At 39.7% G+C, this 20,465-nt stretch overlaps 1 protein-coding gene across 1 annotated transcript in view; it reads left to right on the plus strand.

Moving 5' to 3' along the window:
* The first annotated feature begins 19,006 nt into the window (after nt 1-19,006).
* The window catches only part of LOC126292149 (elongation factor 1-gamma), a 49,188-nt gene continuing 47,729 nt past the window's right edge, over nt 19,007-20,465 (plus strand). Inside the window, exons 1-2 of the mRNA XM_049985988.1 lie at nt 19,007-19,090; nt 19,216-19,365. Of these exons, the coding sequence (XP_049841945.1) occupies nt 19,079-19,090; nt 19,216-19,365 (162 nt within the window). The 5' untranslated portion in view covers nt 19,007-19,078. The remainder of the gene's footprint in view (nt 19,091-19,215; nt 19,366-20,465) is intronic.

Below are 20,465 nucleotides of genomic sequence, written 5' to 3' on the forward strand. Positions count from 1 at the left end.
GAAGATTCTCTTGGAGTGTCACCGATTACCATAAAAGGAACCCTTTGTGCAAGAAGTCTTTTGCTGTCGACCAGGGTCCATGTCAAATACGTCACCTGAGTGCTACTGAAGTGGAAGGTTTAAGAACCTGCAAGACATGCAGACTCCATCATATCAGAGGCATAAAGCTATGGAAAAATAACATAGGGAAGTGCAAAAGGAAGGTACTCTGATCTGTTCAGGTGATGTATGAATGAGGCATGTGGTAAGTGGTCTCAATTTCCTTATGGTGTGTATATACAAGGTGAATATTGTGAGCTGACCGAGAGCCTTGTGGTTAAAACCAATAGGGTAATGCTACAAATCTGCAATCATATTAGATGCTTATTATGTTTACAAATTCTTTTGATGTAGAAACTGTGTGAATGTTATCTTGGTTTTGTGAGTTTTAGCTGAATGTAATTGAAGGAATGCAGTTGAGAGTGAATTAAAACACATGAGAGAATGATGTCCTGGGAGATTCAAATAAAAGAAAATGGGTGGAAAAGAAATGAGAGAATAGTTTTGTAGTTGGCTTCTAACACAAACAGAAAGAAGAAATCTTGGGTGACATGTAGGTATGAGTAAGGAAATTGGTAAATCTGGTGATATTTATAAGTGATTATTGAAAAAGCATCTCTTGGGTCTAATCAAGTGAGTGATATTAACTTTTGTTAATAATATATTTGTTATACTGATTTACATGCTTTCAATGTGTATGATGTAGTTATGTGCAGGTACTAATCATTTTACGTTAGAGAAGGCAAGCAAGACTGCTAGAGACTAGGGTGTCTATAGTATTGCAGAGTGCAGGTTTATTTTTGGATATCAAATAGATTTTTGCGAATGTGAACTTCAGTAGCACTTTGTGGTACAATGGTTCCAATCATTTAGATTTGGTATCATGGCAGGGAAGCTATGAACGCTTGGAACGTCTTGACCCTCTGTACCCCATTGGTTTGCATTGCAATGTGAGTGCCAGTATGCAGCGAATGTGAAATGTACTCTTATGAATGTGAATGCTGTTTTTACAGCAATTTCTGGTGTGTATCAACACTTACTATATTATTCTATGTGTATCTTCTTTATATTTGTACTGGTGATTAAAACAACGTTTATTTTTCCCAGCAAGATGTGGACCATTACTTCGAATGTACGTTACCTTAATTTTCTAGAGATCTTAAATATTTTTGCAGTTTCATTGTCAGTTAAGACCATTGCAAATTTATAAACCTCTTGTGTGTATAATTTTTCCTTTCATTAATAGTATTGCTTTAGATTTTAGGAAACTATCAATATTCTTATGATTTCATTATCAGTTAGGCAACACTCAAATTTATAAAGTTCTGTCGTGGATGGTTTATGCTTTGCATTAATGTGTATTGTTTTAGAGCCTAGGAAATACGAGGTGCGACAATGAAGTAATGAGGCGCTGTGAACAAAAAAAGTTGGTTACCGTTTTAGTCAAGTTTAGTGTTGTCTCCTTCAAAATAGTTCCCTTCGGATTACACACACTTTCTTCAGCGCTTTGTACATATATACTGTTGTGATTTCATTGTCAATTAGGAGCCGCGTAAATCTATAAAGTTCTGTCGTGGTTGAACCTTTTCTCTTATGTTATTGTACCATTACTACGAATTCAAAAGACTAAGTCTCTGCCGTTTTACTGTCATAATTTTACGTATAATTATAAAGTTTTGGTGTGGCCAGTTTTCCTTTTGTCTATAATCAAGCATACACCATTAACTGTTGGATCAACAAATGGAACAATTATGGAGACACTTTACAATTATCACCATGCACCCCAAGTGATCCTCTGTTGTAACAGACGGAAGTGACGTCGTTGGAGTTACTGAGGTGACGAGAACATTTCACTCTCACTCAACGACTGATGCAGCTACTGGCTTGCAAACTGGGCAGCATCTGGGGTTGGTCTATCAAACTTACATGACACACCGAGCGAGCTGGCGCAGTGGCTAGCACACTGGACCCGCATTCGGGAAGACGATGGTTCAGTCCCGCGTCCAGCCATCCTGATTTAGGTTTTCCATGATTTCCCTAAATCGCCTCAGGCCAATGTTGGGATGGTTCCTTTGCCAGTGCATGACCGACTTACGCACCACTCGCATTCAGATTCTCATTGATGGACGTGATTCCACAATGCCGAAACTTGCTGTGAAGCAAAGTCGCTAGTATGAGTTGTTACAAAGATGCAGCCAGTTATTTGATAAAATATAGTTGAATATGCTTGTCACATGGATAGCGCAACGTCCTAAAATGCCAAATGAACATTACAGGTACTAATACAGGCTCCAAACACAAGTATTCTGGATTCTTCAGTTTCCCCTGGTGTATTTCTTGATCGATCAGTGTATGGGTGTTCTTCCAGTTCATAGAATCCAACAGCCACAATATTTCAGTGATCACACATGTCCCATCATCAGGTACGCTGACGAACTGATCTCCTGAAAGCGTGTGGCCCTCCCCTGCTATCCGCTCAGTCCGCAGTCAGCGCCAGCGGCTGCGCGTCGGCGGTCGCAGAGACGCTGTCGTCGGCATCTGTTATAGCTTTGGTTCAAGTTCTCTGTCCACCCTGTTCGCCAAATCGTTTTATTTGCCGAGTCTTCTTCATCAAACTCAGTGCTGGTGCTGAGGCCCTGTTAATACTCTCGATTGATACGATCGTCCTTTGCGAGTATTTCTACAGCCTCTCTAACAATGCTGTCCTAATATTTGGAAGTCTGCGCCAAGATCCTTCTACGTTCTTCCGATAGACGCCGTGGCCCAAGGAGCCATCCGCTCCTCTTGATCATGATGTCTGGGAATGGTAATTTCTACTTCGGTCTCTATTGTGAATTTGGATTTGGGATGCATGAAGTTCAAATGTGTAAGGAAGTCAAGGAGTTTGTCGTAACACGAGGATAGACGACGAACGTGTCATCCACATAACGGAAAAAGACATGTGGGTTTCCACTCGCATGATTCCAGCGCTTCTTCCTCGAAGTACTCAATATACAAATTCAGTACCATAGGCGAAAATAGGCTGCCCATTGCAACCCCTTCCGGTTGTTCACAGTACTCACCATCAGACAGAAAATAAGCGGAGATCAGGTGACTCGTAGCGGGTTGCCTGACGAATCACGAATCGTCAAAATTCACCAGGATATCTGAGTCTTTCACCCTGAAGTTGGCGAAACGTTTTAAAAAATGCACACCCAACTGTGGATATGATAAGTGTATTTACCCGCATCAGTGCTTAATATTTCCATCAACAATTTTGCCAGCATATATGTAGCTGTCCTAATGTTGCTGACAGTGGTGCAGAAAAGCACCCCATCTTTGTGGACTTTCGGGAGTCCATGAACTACTGGCGGTGCAGGTTCTTGAGGTACGTTTCTTGGCGATCCGCACTGTTAAATCAGCGTCCTTGAGAAGAGCCCTAGCCTTGTTCTCCGCCTTCTTTATGGAACCAGCGTTGACCTTCCTCTAGGAATCATTTATCGGACTCTGCATAGGATCATTGTCGTTTCAGATCTGAAGATGGCCCTAGATGAACCGAAACCGGTGATGTGAATAAACATTTTTGCAATTAAGACGGATTATAAGTAACATTGTATAACCAGTGATTGCGGTATCCCAGCAGACATTATGTCTGTTTTTGCTAAGCAGTACTTCCTGGGGAGCTGATTGGACCACCTTCCACCATTTTCATCGATTCCTTCTTTGTTTGAAACTAGGCTAAGGTTGTCTCGTTTATTCATCTGCACATCCGTCCACCTTTCAGCGTCTTAACGCAGTCCACCATCGTGGAATCCGTTTGGCCACTGGCGCCTTTTACAATAGCCCACTTGAGTCTCTATGCAGTAGCTGCTGAGCTACTGCTGTCATACTGGCGTGTTATTCTCCACAGCCAATACGCATTCCGTTTGACTGCCATGCCTGGCCATCCATCCTATTCGTCCTTTTTCGACGACTCCCTTGGCCGCCAGTATGGGGCGCGTTTTTCTTCTCTGTTACCTCCTGGAGTTCGTTTATGGCTACTACTCCAGCAGTTTAACTACACGCTACCTCCCACACTCCCGACGGGTGTGGACCATTCACTGCCTTGGCTTCGTGCAGTGACCTGTGTCCGTCTTGGAGTTCATTTGATTCCCAAGCAAACTACTCTGGATCTAACCTATTGTTGTAAGTTTCTCGACCTTCACACGCAATTTAGCGACAGAACCTTCGTGTACACTGATGGCTCTAAGATTGAGGTGGTGTTGAGTGTGCCATTGCCACCGACCATTTTCGGTATCGACTTCCAGAACACTGCTCAATATTTACACCACAGCTCTTCGCCCTCCATCAGGCTAAGCAGTACATCTGGAGACACAGGAGTCTCTGTATGCTATACACTCCGTTCCTTAGTGCAACGGGACCAAGAAAGTTTCCACTCGCTCACTGTTGAGAGAGCTGCTCTCATGTTCATGTGGGTTGCTAGTCACGTCGGTCTGACGGTTAATGAGGCTGCTGCCGGTGCTCCAAGGCTGCAGCCCTGCTGCCTTGGCCTGCTGGCTCTCCTGTTCCTTTGAATGATCCCCATGTTGCCGTCTGTTGACAGGTGGTGTCACTTTGACATCACAACTGGTCTTCTCTTCATGGGACTTAAACTTCCCCTAGCGGTTTCGCCGAACTCCTCACTGCCTTCTCGCCATGAAGGTATCATTTTAGCTAGGTTACGAATTGGGCACTGTCATTTAGCCCTCGTCATTTTTTTTTTGGTCATCTGTCTACTGACTGGTTTGATGCGGCCCGCCACGAATTCCTCCCCTATGCTAACCTCTTCATCTCAGAGTAGCACTTGCAACCTACATCATCAATTATTTGCTTGACGTATTCCAATCTCTGTCTTCCTCTACAGTTCTTGCCCTCTGCAAGCTCCCTCTAGTAGCATGGAAGTCATTCCCTCATGTCTTAGCAGTCATTCCCTCATGTCTCGTTTATTCATCTGCACATCCGTCCATCTTTCAGCGTCTTAACGCAGTCCACCATCGTGGAATCCTATCATCCTGTCCCTTCTCCTTATCAGTGTTTTCCACATATTCCTTTCCTCTCCGATTCTGCGTAGAACCTCCTCATCCCTTACCTTTATCAGTCCACCTAATTTCCAACATTCGTCTATAGCACCACACCTCAAATGCTTTGATTCTCTTCTGTTCGGATTTCCCACAGTCCATGTTTCACTACCATACAATGCTGTACTCCAGTCGTACATCCTCAGAAATTTCTTCCTCAAATTAAGGCCGATATTTGATATTAGTAAACTTCTCTTGGCCAGAAATGCCTTTTTTGCCATAGCGAGTCTGCGTTTGATGTCCTCCTTCCTCTGTCCGTCATTGGTTATTTTACTGCCTAGGTAGCAGAATTCCTTAACTTCATTGACTTTGTGACCATCAATCCTGATGTTAAGTTTCTCGCTGTTCTCATTTCTACTACTTCTCATTACCTTCGTCTTCCTCCAATTTACTCTCAAACCATACTGTGTACTCATTAGACTGTTCATTCCGTTCAGCAGATCATTTAATTCTTCTTCACTTTCACTCAGGATAGCAATGTCATCAGCGAATCGTATCATTGATATCCTTTCACCTTGTATTTTAATTCCACTCCTGAACCTTTCTTTTATTTCCATCATTGCTTCCTCGATGTACAGATTGAAGAGTAGGGGCGAAAGGCTACAGCCTTGTCTTACTACCTTCTTAATACGAGCACTTCGTTCTTGATCGTCCACTCTTATTATGCCCTCTTGGTTGTTGTACATATTGTATATGACCGGTCTCTCCCTATAGATTACCTCTACTTTGTTCAGAATCTTGAACAGCTTGCACCATTTTATATTGTCGAACGCTTTTTCCAGGTCGACAAATCCTATGAACGTGTCTTGATTTTTCTTTAGCCTTGCTTCCATTATTAGCCGTAACGTCAGAATTGCCTCTCTCGTGCCTTTACTTTTCCTAAAGTCAAACTGATCGTCACCTAGCGCATTCTCTATTTTCTTTTCCATTCTTCTGTATATTACTCCTGTAAGCAGGTTCGATGCATGAGCTGTTAAGCTGATTGTGCGATAATTCTCGCACTTGTCAGCTCTTGCCGTCTTCGGAATTGTGTGGATGATGCTTTTCTGAAAGTCAGATGGTATGTCGCCAGACTCATATATTTTACACACCAACGTGAATAGTCGTTTTGTTGCCATTTCCCCTAATGATTATAGAAATTCTGATGGAATGTTATCTATCCCTTCTGCCTTATTTGACCGTAAGTCCTCCAAAGCTCTTTTAAATTCCGATGCTAATACTGGATCCTCTATCTCTTCTAAATCATCTCCTGTTTCTTCTTCTATCACATCAGACAAATCTTCACCTTCATAGAGGCTTTCAATGTATTCTTTCCACCTATCTGCTCTCTCCTCTACATTTAACAGTGGAATTCCCGTTGCACTCTTAATGTTACCACTGTTGCTTTTAATGTCACCAAAGGCTGTTTTGACTTTCCTGTATGCTGAGTCTGTCCTTCCGACAATCATATCTTTTTCGATGTCTTCACATTTTTCCTGCAGCCATTTCGTCTTAGCTTCCCTGCACTTCCTATTTATTTCATTCCTCAGCGACTTGTATTTCTGTATTCCTGATTTTCCCAGAACATGTTTGTGCTTCCTCCTTTCATCAATCAACTGAAGTATTTCTTCTGTTACCCATGGTTTCTTCGCAGCTACCTTCTTTGTACCTATGTTTTCTTTCCTAACTTCTGTGATGGCCCTTTTTAGAGACGTCCATTCCTCTTCAACTGTGTTGCGTACTGCGCTATTCCTTATTGCTGTATCTATAGCGTCAGAGAACTTCAAACATATCTCGTCATTCCTTAGAACTTCCTCTTTATCCAAGAGGAAGTCCTTGTTCTTAGCTCTGTTTCGTACCATCCATTGGGCTTAACATGTAGCAGCTTTTAACTTTTTCGTATGAGTGTTGTAAGATTATGATATGGGCGCTTATGACTTCATTTGTTTTTTCCCCATAAATCAAAACCAAAAAAGTCTATCTTAGGCAGTTTCAGTCGCAATATAATAAAATCAAAGTAAGAGAGTACTCAAAACCCTCATTTAGGCGTTCACACTAATCTGAGAGGATTTACAGTAAACGCATAAGATAAACAGCACTTGCACCAGGATTCTAACCACGTCCGTGTACGCAGATGAGGAGATATTACAGAGGGCGAAGTGCAGACACCTCTGCGTGAAGTCAGTGTAGCTGTTGGGAACCTTAGCAGTCGACGACGCTAGTGAAACATTATTGGAGTTCAGTTATGTATTCCAATGTTAAGAAGTCGTTGTTCTTTCGCACCAGTGATTGCATGCCCAGTAGATGATTATGGCGACTGGCGCTGTGGTGGTTGGCCTGTGGGCAGGCGCACACACAGCCTAGCACCAAGTGATTCTCGAGGTGGCTGCTGCAGTGTCCTTGGTCTTACTCAGAATTTTACAGTGACACTTGATGACCCATCCGCAATGTACCTGGTGTCAGTAATTGTTTGGTCGGTTATCTCCTCCCTACCATTGGTAGGTTTCAGCATTTAGAGGCGCTCGAGTGTTGACACAGGGCTGTGGACCACAAGGGACCCTGTTTTTGGCTTCAACGCGATGTTGAAGTTCCAGAGACAGTACTGTGCAACGTGTTGTTGTCGGAAGAATCAGTACTCCAACAGTAGGTGGTAGGTGGCGAGCAGCACGAACTCCATCAGGTGAAGAATACGTCTTCAGCTAGTTCATAGACTGTGCTGAAGCATCTAGAACATAGATTCACTACAGTATTGCAATTATAGAATCGAGTTCTCTTAGTGTGAATGCCACTAGTCCCAATGATCAACTTATGTGAGAGCTGGAGTATTTAAACGGAGCTAGTGTAAAGCTATGATGCAAGGCTCAGTTCGTAATGACTGCACATCTCCTCTTATTGTGCTATATTCCCTTAACGGGTTGTTGGCTGCAGTGTCAGTTCCTCGCTATATGGTCTTTTCTTGCAGTATGTCGTACAAACGAAAGAATACACTTTTCCTGCCTCATCTAATTTTGTCAGTCTTTCTGAGGAATAAGTTTTCTCACTCAGCAGACAGTGTTATTGAACAATGATTTATTTTCAAAGAATATTCTTCAGCATTTATTTTATTTACTGGCGATTCATCAAGAACATTAACACATTGAATCACACTATGTAAGCATGGAAGTAGTTGCCAGGGAGTAACTGATGAAATCATAACCAAATTCCTTTTAACAAATGGGAATTTCATTCGCTTTAATAGTGCCTAAAGCATTTTTTAAAAGAAACAGATTTAAAATTATAATCAGAAAGCGCACTCTATTTATCGAAGTTACAATTTGTTCAGAGGCAGAAAGAAACAAGTTTTGACTGTATGAGCTTTCGGGCAGAGAACCTTGCCGCGCCCTTTTGACATGATCATAGTTACGACTGCTCACAAAAAATGGTTCAAATGGCTCTGAGCACTATGGGATTTAACATCTATGGTCATCAATCCCCTAGAACTTAGAACTACTTAAACCTAACTGACCCAAGGACATCACACAACACCCAGTCATCACGAGGCAGAGAAAATCCCTGACCCAACCGGGAATCGAACCCGGGAACCCCGCTGCAAATCTGCAACACACCAGATAACTTTAAAATAAGAAATTTAACAATTTACACAAGCACACAAACTATGCACACACACCCCCTGTAGGAGGTATGGAAATGGTACAAAACCCTATCAATTAAAATATTAACCTTGCCATTGAAGGTGTAACTTCTAAGAAAAGTCGTACAGTGAAAGGGTGGCAACTTTATATACTAAAATGATCATTTAAATAAAAGTCCATGAAATGCAATCTTATATAACATTCTACAAGGTTAGCCAAACAATAGTACAGATACCGCCTCTCAAGATCGTAGGAAATAATATCAAAGTTTCCAAACATCGAAACATATTTCAGGTATTAGGCCGTTACACTCCAAGCAATAACTTCGTTAACACACCAACTCTGACAAACATGACAGAGACAGCTACTAATGTATGGTAGATTGATAGGGAGATTACCGAGCAACCTGAACTGCAGGTTGCTCTAACCAGCCCCTACTCCACAAGGGAAAAACGGACCACCCAATTTATAAACAACCACCTTCCCACAGGTGGGCAAACGGAGAAAATTGGTGGGAGACCCCAAAGCAAAATGGCTGGTACTCCTTACTATTCGTTGCCAAAACAATGTCACAATACCTGTTACTGTATTAGATTCAGAATTTAACTTCCTATTTAAAAACGTCGTCAGGATCATTTTTGTATGTAAATGATTGTTTCTGTTCGTTTCATGTCGTGAGGAAGGGTGCAGCTATATGCCAATAGGAGCATCTACGTCACTGTCACCAGAGATAATATGGTGACCAGTGAGACATACTAAGCCACAGCCAACACATAGAAGATCCTGCCCACTGAATTACTGAATGACAATGTTGTCTTATACAGGGCCAGAGTAATACAGCATGGCGCTCATAGAAAATTCTAAGAAACACTTGGTATGCTTTAGTCGTCAAAGTTTAGCATACGTAATAAAACTACTTCACAAAAAAACTTTTCTCGATTTAATTTGGGCAAATTTAGAGATTGCTAGTCAAAACAGCATCTCTAAGCAACTGATGTTCTATATTAAGGTGAGGCCATTTGCCCTGTGGTGTCCCTTAACTTACTTTTAATGCCCTTTAATGTTCCAAAGAACGTTCTCACTGCAGTTGCTCGTCAGATATAAGATTATTTCCACATCTGGTAAAAAAGATTTTAATTAATTTTCAATTACAAGTTTATAATACTGTAGTTTCAGGGCCACATGCTCTTAGCTGCCAATAGCACCAGCCACATCTGTTTTGTGCAGCTCAGCAAACTCCACCCATTCATCATTAGACTTTTTTCCAAATCGTCTGGGCAAGCACTGAGGATAACAGAAGTTCTTTTCTCGATCTCCTATGCTGTTAAAGACTTAAACTACAACAGTAGTCCAAAGAGCCTAGTCACTTGATGGAATACTTCCATTTTTGAATGACATTTCCGTAATTTGACTGTACAAACTTCATTTTATATATGGTACTACCATGATTTAGAACTTAAGCCATTATTGAGTACAACACTGAACAAGTTTTTGTACAAATGCATAGAAAGTGGAGACTAAAATTTAACACCATTATGATATTCCAATGACAGTTTAAAAATTGTCGAAATAGTACTCTTGCATGTTGGGTACAAATGACTTTAAATGAAGTCATCATCAAGATCTGTTGCACTGGATGTCCCAGTGTGTAGATAAGTACAACATCGCAAAAATGTATGGCTCAAAGGTAACACATATATTTTCCAATGACAGAACGTATGAACCACAGAATGAACATCAATAGTGACATGTTCTGTGAACATAATCTGAAAATTACAGTGGGAGTTACTGATTGTCTGGCGGTCAAAGACAAACAGCAAAGGTCGTAAGTCTATTATGCTTATTCCAAGAAAGAGTACAAATCACTTATTCCATACGACATACAAAGTCACAGAGGGCATGTCTCCAACAATTCAGTAATGTCATATAGACATAGAAGACAGAAGGAAGTTAGGGGCAGCATTAGAGGGAACATCATAGAATATGGAATATATTGCTAGGCATAAAATAACCATAATAAATGATTTCAATATAGCTATGGACAAACACGGAGAAAATAATAATGCAATACAAAGAACTGGAAATTTACATAGTTCATGAAACTATATATCATAAATCCTGAAGTATGAAGCTACCTGAAAATTACAATCATTATACAAGTTCCTTGTCAAGAAAGAACATATACCCAGGAACAAATATCAACAAACTTTTCGATAGGAGAACAAAGCAATTGAAGTTATAAGATAAATTGTCAATAGTTTTTTTAAAAATCGAAAATTAAAGCATCCCAAAATTAATTTGTTTGTTTATTTTATTTTACATCTAAAACTAAAAGTAACCTACTCTTTACAATGTTCTAGTAGAACGATGTCTGTGTTAACATGTGCCTCAAAACATGTGCAGTGCATAAAACACCAGTATAACACCTGTTTATATTTTGCAGTTTCCCCAGAGGCACCATTTTCGTCTTTTGAAGTCGCTGCGTGCAGTGATTCTAAAACACTAAACTGGCGATTGCTGGTGAATCGTATAAGGTAATCATGTCATTGTGTTTTATCCACATATTTTTGAGATCTACATTTTAGTATCACATCATTTTGATGTAACGTTTAGGGTTGTAAAACATTCTATGGGGGGCAAAATTTACTCAGAATTTGTTCATTTACATTGACACAAGTTTAGAAGATGTGCATTTTGTAAACAACATAAAAATTCGATTATAGAAAAACTAAAAAATCTGGCCAAGCCATATAGCCTATGTGAGCAAAGCAGCAGACGCTAAGCTAGTGACTTCCGATATGTATCAGTGAATTGTGCTCATATTTTTTGAAGGCAAAGTGACCGATTTCTCATTATCACCTTTTATGTGGAAGACATAATAATATCTTATGGCCAAAAAAACCTTAAAACTGATGAACTTTAAATTCCTACGGATTATTTATAGACATCAAGAGAACCTACTTAGAAATTAATTTTTGTTATCTTACAAGTAAAAAAATTATTCTTTGTCTTTTTGTAAACGGAGCATTTATTCCATGTTGTTTTCACATTGCCCAAAATATACTAATTATTGAAATCACGTAATCAAAAGTACTGAAAATGGAATAGTCTGAAGGTTTAGTCTGTAGTTATCAGGTCTAGTTTTCCTCGATCCTGCATACAAATACGTGAACAAACCAAAATATCTGTCTGGACTACTGTCAACATGATTCCAGACCTCCTGAGCATGTCATTTAACAGTCAAACTTCTCACACAAAGGAGTTATATTCTGTCAACTTGTAAGTATTCGCAAGCAAAATAACCTGTTTGTTATCAAGTAATGATGCTGCATTGCCTTTTTAACTAATTTGAACTGAATCCTGGAAGTGAGACATTGTTAAACCATTTTTTTTTTTTTTTTGGTAATCAGTCTTCCAGCTGGTTTCGTGTAGCCCACCACGAATTCCTCTCCTGTGCGAACATCTTCATCACTGATTAGCACTTGCAACCTTCCACAATTTAGGGGGCAATGAAGTGTCTGTTATAAAAAGACATTTTATTCTTTACTTCATTTTAAGAAACTTTCAAATTGCAAGACTCTTGTGTCATGAGTAATATATATAATGTCAATAATTAAATAACATTTGTTAATGAGAAGATCCAAGACTGTGCGTATGAAATGGAAACAGGAAATCTCTGTAAGAAAAACTTCGTTCGTTTTTCTAAACAAACAAATGATTCTGAAAGGTAGTGGACACTTCCTCTTCTTATGATTCACTTTTGTTTTGATGTTCGATCTTCTAAGATGTACGTATGTTGATAAATGCCCTGTGTTTAAATTTTTGTGGACTAATAATATTTTCATTCATAAATATCGAATCTACAGTTATTTGTTTTATGGTTTATATTTTTCAGGTCGATGTATCAGTAAATTGTGCTCACATTGCTCGAACGCAAAGCGACTGATTGCTCACTGCATCATGTCATTTATATATTTTATTCTAACAATTTGTCCATTTTATTTGGACTGTTGAGCTCCATGGCCGTGGATAATGATATTTCACTGAAAAACTACGGCAACCAGCCACTTTTTAATGCGTTTTTTTTATTAACGCCAATATGCATTTCGGGTTTGCACCCATCTTCAACTGGCAAATTACATGGATCTTCAGTTACTACAGTAGTACAATCTCGACAGCAGTTTGGATGCTGCTGCAGGCCTGTGCAAAAGCAACGACTCCAATCATTTACTTCAATTTCGAGAGTTTAAAGTCACACACTATCAGCTGTTCATTTTACTTACATTCTCCTCTCCTTGTTTTTTCCTGGCTTTTCTTCTTTTTTGCAACGACACAAACACTTTTTATCACGTATTATGTAAAGGCGCACTGCGTTATCCGCCATGTTGTCGACTGACAGTTGTTGTTTACATACAAATGGTTTATCTATGGACAGAGTTATATTTTTACGAAAGTTTTGAGGTTCTAAGACAAGCTATTGTTTTCTAAATATTGACTTGGCTGATAGAAGTATTCTAACATAACACATTTATACAAAGCAGTAATTCATACATTTACAATATAACAAAGATAGAATTAAGATTTTTATGTTTTATATTATTACATGCATTTGCTGGGTTTATAATAGATTATGTTGTTTGTTGATTGTGCTTAGTAAGTGGTTTGATAAGTAGAGTGTGGAAGTTTTTAAGAAATATTCGGTTTGGCAGCTCTGTTTGGTCGTTAAGTATGTCAGAAGGGGATGCATGTTTATGTGAATAAATTTCGATTTCTTCTAGGAGGTTCATTCTTTTTCCTTTGTTGGCTAAGTGGAGAACTTGTAGGTTATGGGATATGTCTGTTACTTGATGTTCTTCTTCTGCTACATGTTGGGCGAATGTGGATTTATTTAAGATTTTTTAAACGAAGAGCATCCATGTGTTCTCGAAACCGTATGCTGAAGTTTCTCCCTGTTTGGCCTATGTATGTTTTTGGACATGAGTTGCAGTTAAGTTTGTATATTTCTGATTGATTGTACGGTTTGGTATTATTTTTAATGTTATGGATAGCTTTGTCCTTTATTTTGTTATTTGTATAGTAGCTGATTTTGATATCTGTTCCTTGGAACAAGTTTGCTATTTTATATGACAGCTTTCCTACAAATGGCAAGCTTACATATTTTTCATTTGGCTGTGTTGTGGTATTCTTTAATGTAGTTTTGTTATTGTGTTTGTTTATGTGGGGATTTATCTTAGAGTTTAGTTCATCTATTAATTTTGGATTGTAACCATTATTGTAAGCAATTGCTTTGATGGTGTTTAGTTCTTCTATTTGGTCAGCTGCTTGTAGTGGTATTTTGTGCATTCTGTTTAGCATTGCTCTGTATGAAGCCGTCTTATGTTTATCCGGGTAGCAGGATGACTTATTAATTGTGTTATCTGTGTATGTTGGTTTCCTGTATACTTGAAATTTGTGTTTGTTGTTGGAGCTACTTATGCAAAGATCCAGAAAATTTAAACCTACTTCTGTCGGCATGATGAAGAAGATATCAAGGTTCATCAGACCATGCAACAGTCTGCTAATGCGCCTACATCCAATGCTAATTGCCCATTTCAGTCATAGTTACTGATACCATGGTGTTAACATTGACACGTGAATGGGTCGTCGGCTGCAGAGGCCCCTTGTTAGGAGTGTAAACTGCACTGTATGTTCAGGCGCACTTTTATTCTGCCCAGCATTAAATTCTGATGTTAGGTCCGCCAAGTTCGCCACCTATCCTGTTTTAACAGTCAGCCCAGTCTACAACGTCCAACATCTTTAATGAGGAGCGGCCGCCCAACTCCATGAGGTCTGGACATGGTTTCATGTTGGTTTCACCGCACGTTGAAAACACTCAAGACAGCATTTCTCAAACACCTGATAAATTGTGTAGTTTCTGAAATGCTGGTGCCATGCATCCACACCATCACAATCTCCCCACATTCAAACTCAGATTGATTGTGTGTCCTCCAAATTCTACACATGGAAAGCATGCTTATTGCTACTACACTCCTGGAAATGGAAAAAAGAACACATTGACACCGGTGTGTCAGACCCACCATACTTGCTCCGGACACTGCGAGAGGGTTGTACAAGCAATGATCACACGCACGGCACAGCGGACACACCAGGAACCGCGGTGTTGGCCGTCGAATGGCGCTAGCTGCGCAGCATTTGTGCACCGCCGCCGTCAGTGTCAGCCAGTTTGCCGTGGCATACGGAGCTCCATCGCAGTCTTTAACACTGGTAGCATGCCGCGACAGCGTGGACGTGAACCGTATGTGCAGTTGACGGACTTTGAGCGAGGGCGTATAGTGGGCATGCGGGAGGCCGGGTGGACGTACCGCCGAATTGCTCAACACGTGGGGCATGAGGTCTCCACAGTACATCGATGTTGTCGCCAGTGGTCGGCGGAAGGTGCACGTGCCCGTCGACCTGGGACCGGACCGCAGCGACGCACGGATGCACGCCAAGACTGTAGGATCCTACGCAGTGCCATAGGGGACAGCACCGCCACTTCCCAGCAAATTAGGGACACTGTTGCTTCTGGGGTATCGGCGAGGACCATTCGCAACCGTCTCCATGAAGCTGGGCTACGGTCCCGCACACCGTTAGGCCGTCTTCTTCTCACGCCCCAACATCGTGCAGCCCGCCTCCAGTGGTGTCGCGACAGGCGTGAATGGAGGGACGAATGGAGACGTGTCGTCTTCAGCTATGAGAGTCGCTTCTGCCTTGGTGCCAATGATGGTCATATGCGTGTTTGGCCTCGTGCAGGTGAGCGCCACAATCAGGACTGCATACGACCGAGGCACACAGGGCCAACACCCGGCATCATGGTGTGGGGAGCGATCTCCTACACTGGCCGTACACCTCTGGTGATCGTCGAGGGGACACTGAATAGTGCACGGTACATCCAAACCGTCATCGAACCCATCGTTCTACCATTCCTAGACTGGCAAGGGAACTTGCTGTTCCAACAGGACAATGCACGTCCACATGTATCCCGTGCCACCCAACGTGCTCTAGAAGGTGTAAGTCAACTACCCTGGCCAGCAAGATCTCCGGATCTGTCGCCCATTGAACATGTTTGGGACTGGATGAAGCGTCGTCTCACGCGGTCTGCATGTCCAGCACGAACGCTGGTCCAACTGAGGCGCCAGGTGGAAATGGCATGGCAAGCCGTTCCACAGGACTACATCCAGCATCTCTACGATCGTCTCCATGGGAGAATAGCAGCCTGCATTGCTGCGAAAGGTGGATATACACTGTACTAGTGCCGACATTGTGCATGCTCTGTTGCCTGTGTCTATGTGCCTGTGGTTCTGTCAGTGTGATCATGTGATGTATCTGACCCCAGGAATGTGTCAATAAAGTTTCCCCTTCCTGGGACAATAAATTCATGGTGTTCTTATTTCATTTTCCAGGAGTGTATATGCGCAGATTGTGGGTCTGATTAACAGTCATTCTTCGCCAGATGGCACTGTTATTGCCTGGATGCATTTGCATCGACAGCAGGTCGTGGGTCATAATGTTCTGGCTGATCAGTGTATATGCATGAGTGTAAGATTACTAACTGCATTTTTGTCTTTGTCCTGGCTCATACTCATGGACAGCGATTTTTTTGTTAAATGAAATAATTCTCTCATTTTTACCTGCCAGAAAGGAACGATATGTTACACAATGCCAAATAATTCTTTATTTGTTTTGGAAGAAAATGAATTATAACGCTAATATTTTACTATCAGACCCAACACTAATAATTGGTACCTACATGGTTATATATATTGCACACAAGATCTACTTGCCTTTTATAATTTGGTAATTTACATAACCAAAACAAATAAGCTTACATCATTCTTCAGTGATTCTCGTTTTCCTGTCAGCAAATTTCGCAACTACTATATAAAAATTTATTTCAGTCTTTTAAAGTCTTCCACTGTTGCTAAACATTAGTGCCATTAGTCCATAGTGACCTATATCACGGCAGCAGGGGGCACTTGTAGTACAGAGCTGCTGAAGGTGTGATACAGTAGGCACAATCCATTGGTTCTGTCATATTCTTCATGACTGCTATCAATGTCAGATGGAAACTTGCAATTCTGTTATCAACTGTGAAATCCTGGTAGGATGGTATCGATACCAGAAAAAGTACTGTAAGAAAAATATACACAATGTAGAAGGAATGAACGACTGTAATAGTAGACTTACAAAAATGTGACATCCATCAATTACAAAACTTTCTTATTGGCTATCTATAGAATCCAATTCTAATTCATTGGGTTATTTCAACTTGCTCAGACAACAGGGAATTCCCTGTAAGTCTTGGGGTGTTGTCAACTTACAATACATAATGTTTCGTATAGCCGGCGCTCACTTTTAGAAATGAGTTAAAACTGTTACTACTCATTGAAGATTTGGACACTATCATCTTTCCATTGGACAGTCAGTAGAATACCATTCATCAACAACTTGATAGACTTTTTACACCCAGGTGCAGGGCCCCTAATGCGCAGGACCCACACCATTTGCTAATTCTTGCTACATGCCTAATCTATCACTGGTCTTGCATCATGCTAAGCCAGGAATATGCTATAACTTGTCAGCATGGTTTTTTACTTCCTTTGCTAGAACTGCTATTATATTAATTTTACCAAATATGTATTTTAAAAATGGTACGAAACATGTGTGATCAGTAATGACAGCTTGTCTCACTTTCACACATTCTCATAAATGGCGCTTCAGCATCCCTCCAAGCAGACATCAACAGCTGCTGCTCGATGGTGTGTACAACAGAAATTCGTATTTAATACAAGATCAAGATCTTTGTTCAGGAGTTTTATAGGCTAATGTGTATCGCTGCTTGAAATGTTAATTATCTCCATCAATAAATATTTTATTAGTTTAAGATTATGAAATTTATTTTCTAGGTTCCACATTATTTTTTTGAATCAAAGTGTAGGTAGCCAGTCTACCATACTGCATATAATCATGTCCAAATAGCGTATGAAACTGGATCAGTAACTATGTAAGCTACTACTGTGTGAAAAGTAATTTGTTATTACTCCAGTGTGCACTCTGCATCTCATCCTGAAGTTCTCATCGAAATCAATTTGGAGAAAACAAATGCTGTCTGAAAGACTTTAAACATTTGTTATTTGAAAGAAGAATCTTCACTTATTTTATATAATAGTTTAGTAGTCTGTTCTCCAAACTTTTGAAAACATCATGTATAAAACTTTTCTGCACCACTTTAACTACTCTTCTTGACTCGTTATTATTCTATTGTTACCAGCTTTGAATTCATCTGAGCAAGGAGGCAATGAGTTAAGGAATTCTTCATATGTACTTATTTGAATTTCCTCATTTCTCAAATGCGGCAACACTGTTTTGAAAAACATTTTGGAATTCTTTGTTTCATTAGATTTAGACCTCGTTAGAGAGCTACACTTGTAATAGCATTTCTGCCAACTGTGATATGTTATAAAATATTTCTTCTCTTTAATTTCACCTTTCATCACTAATTAATATACACAAATCTTATTTGTTTCGTTAAATATAAAATCATGGGTGTAGGGAAAACATTTCAGTTTATTGTTATGGATGTAACAGTGAATAAGGTCTCTAAAGTCAGTAAAGTTTTTGACATTATTAGAAAGAAATGTTTTATTGAAAAAAGCTAAGTATCAAAATATAGTCTACTAAAAGTCATGAATTTTTTTCCAGTATAGCTGAGTAAACCATTAGCATTTCTTTTTCAGGAAAAATATAATCTAAACAGCATATGGTGTGAACTATTTTTCAGTTTCAGAAATTGTAAATGCTAAGTTTTAAATGTATTTACTGCACACCAGAAGTTTCCATCAAATTTCACTTTTCATAGACTTATCCGTATAACTTTACAGTCATGTTGCAGTAGATACAGATTTTTTCAGTTTATTAATCACGATAGATTGTAAAAGAAAAGCAAACCTCTGTCTTAAAATATGTAAACGGAGGGATTCATGGAAAAGCAAATGTAAAACGTGGAAAGAAGTCAACACTTCCATCTGACGATGGCCTCAGGCCCGAAACTAGTAACGGTAATATAAAATCATCTTTAATAAAAACTTATAGCTGTTTACAGTACGGAAACGGCTGCTGTGTTCTGTAAGCAATACGGATAAAATAAGAAACAGAGAAATAGAATACCAATTTCCTAATTCTATCGATAGTCTTCACAGAGTAGTTTCACTGTATCATCTGCTGCCACAATATCCTTGACTTGCTCCAAGGTAGTTGATGACAACAGAGCTTCCTCTTCCGTAAAAACCAGCCATGGCGTCTGGGGTGAGTTTGGTTGGGGCTCGCTTTATTTAGTTGAAATGAGTGCATCGTACGTGTAATTTTTCTGTATTACTTCAAATAATGTACTTTGTAATTAACTAGTTAATTTAGTATACTTATTTTTTCAGACATTGTATACTTACCCGGAGAATTTTCGAGCGTATAAAGTGTTGATAGCGGCACAATATGCTGGCAGCAATGTGAAAGTTGCTCCTGGCTTTGTTTTTGGAGAAACTAACAAGACTGAATCATTTTTAAAGAAGTTTCCACTAGGAAAGGTAATTTGAATTATATATTTTCTATTAAAACCCTCTGACTGCAAGTGAAGTACACGTGATCACAATTGCCATTGCCGGCATGTGTTGAAATATCAAGAAGTCTGTTTTTTGTGTGAATCTCCGCTTCGTGTATTAATTTTAGATGAACTGGTTGCAACAAAGAATACTGAAATATTAATAGTTCGTATTGTGAACAGTGCTGTGAGTGTGACTTAACACGAATGGTATTTCTTGACACGTAACAAGTGAGCAGTGAATCAACGGTATCAGAGATTTTAAAGTTGTACTACTAACTACTAGTTATAGTGAGGCATTCTTTTTTATCCATCTGTGATAAGTCATTTACGTGCAGTTGTGTGGTACGTCACCCATTGTAAGTTCAGTGACTTTTTTTTTTTTTTTTTTTAATTCGTTTCGTTGATTTCCGTATTCTGGAATCTGTAGGTAGTTTAGTAGCAGCATCTTATAGTGCCGTGAATTCGATGTTAAAATATTTTGCTTGGAAGTAACCTCTGTGTATAGAGTCTTCAAAAGTTTTGCTTCCACAACTTATTTTCATTTTGGGTGATCTGTATCGAATATTGTCTTCCTAAGGTTGTGTACAAGCTGGGAATTGGTGGTATGACATACCTTTAGAAGTGAAGGATATAGATCCATTTATTTTGAAGTCTGTGACTGTTATGTATGGCTTGTTAATGATTTGGAGGGCCTGTGACTATTTTATCCATCAGTAAAAGTTGAATTTTCATATGGTTGAGGTATAGGATTTTATAGAGCCTAGTCAATTTTAGCCCACTCCTGAGATATTAAGTCGTTTTTAAGGCGTCATCTGCTTGTTGTTTAAATATAAATTGTGCTGGTCTGTGTGTGCGTTCATATGGAAGTGACATTGTGTAATTTTTCTTAATGTAACCAGAAATCATGATTTGTGATAACTGCACGTTTTTTATTACAATGCAGAGTTTTCATCAATATGTATCACATTTTTCGGAGAATATGCATGTGGGATCTCTCTCCACCACCGTCAGATTACTAGATTTTTTTGTTGTATGACTTTAGTGGTGTGCATATAGTTGTTTAGGGTTAGTGTCGTATTTATC

The sequence above is a fragment of the Schistocerca gregaria genome, chromosome 9, assembly GCF_023897955.1.
Source record: "Schistocerca gregaria isolate iqSchGreg1 chromosome 9, iqSchGreg1.2, whole genome shotgun sequence".
In the NCBI taxonomy this organism is placed as follows: domain Eukaryota; kingdom Metazoa; phylum Arthropoda; class Insecta; order Orthoptera; family Acrididae; genus Schistocerca; species Schistocerca gregaria.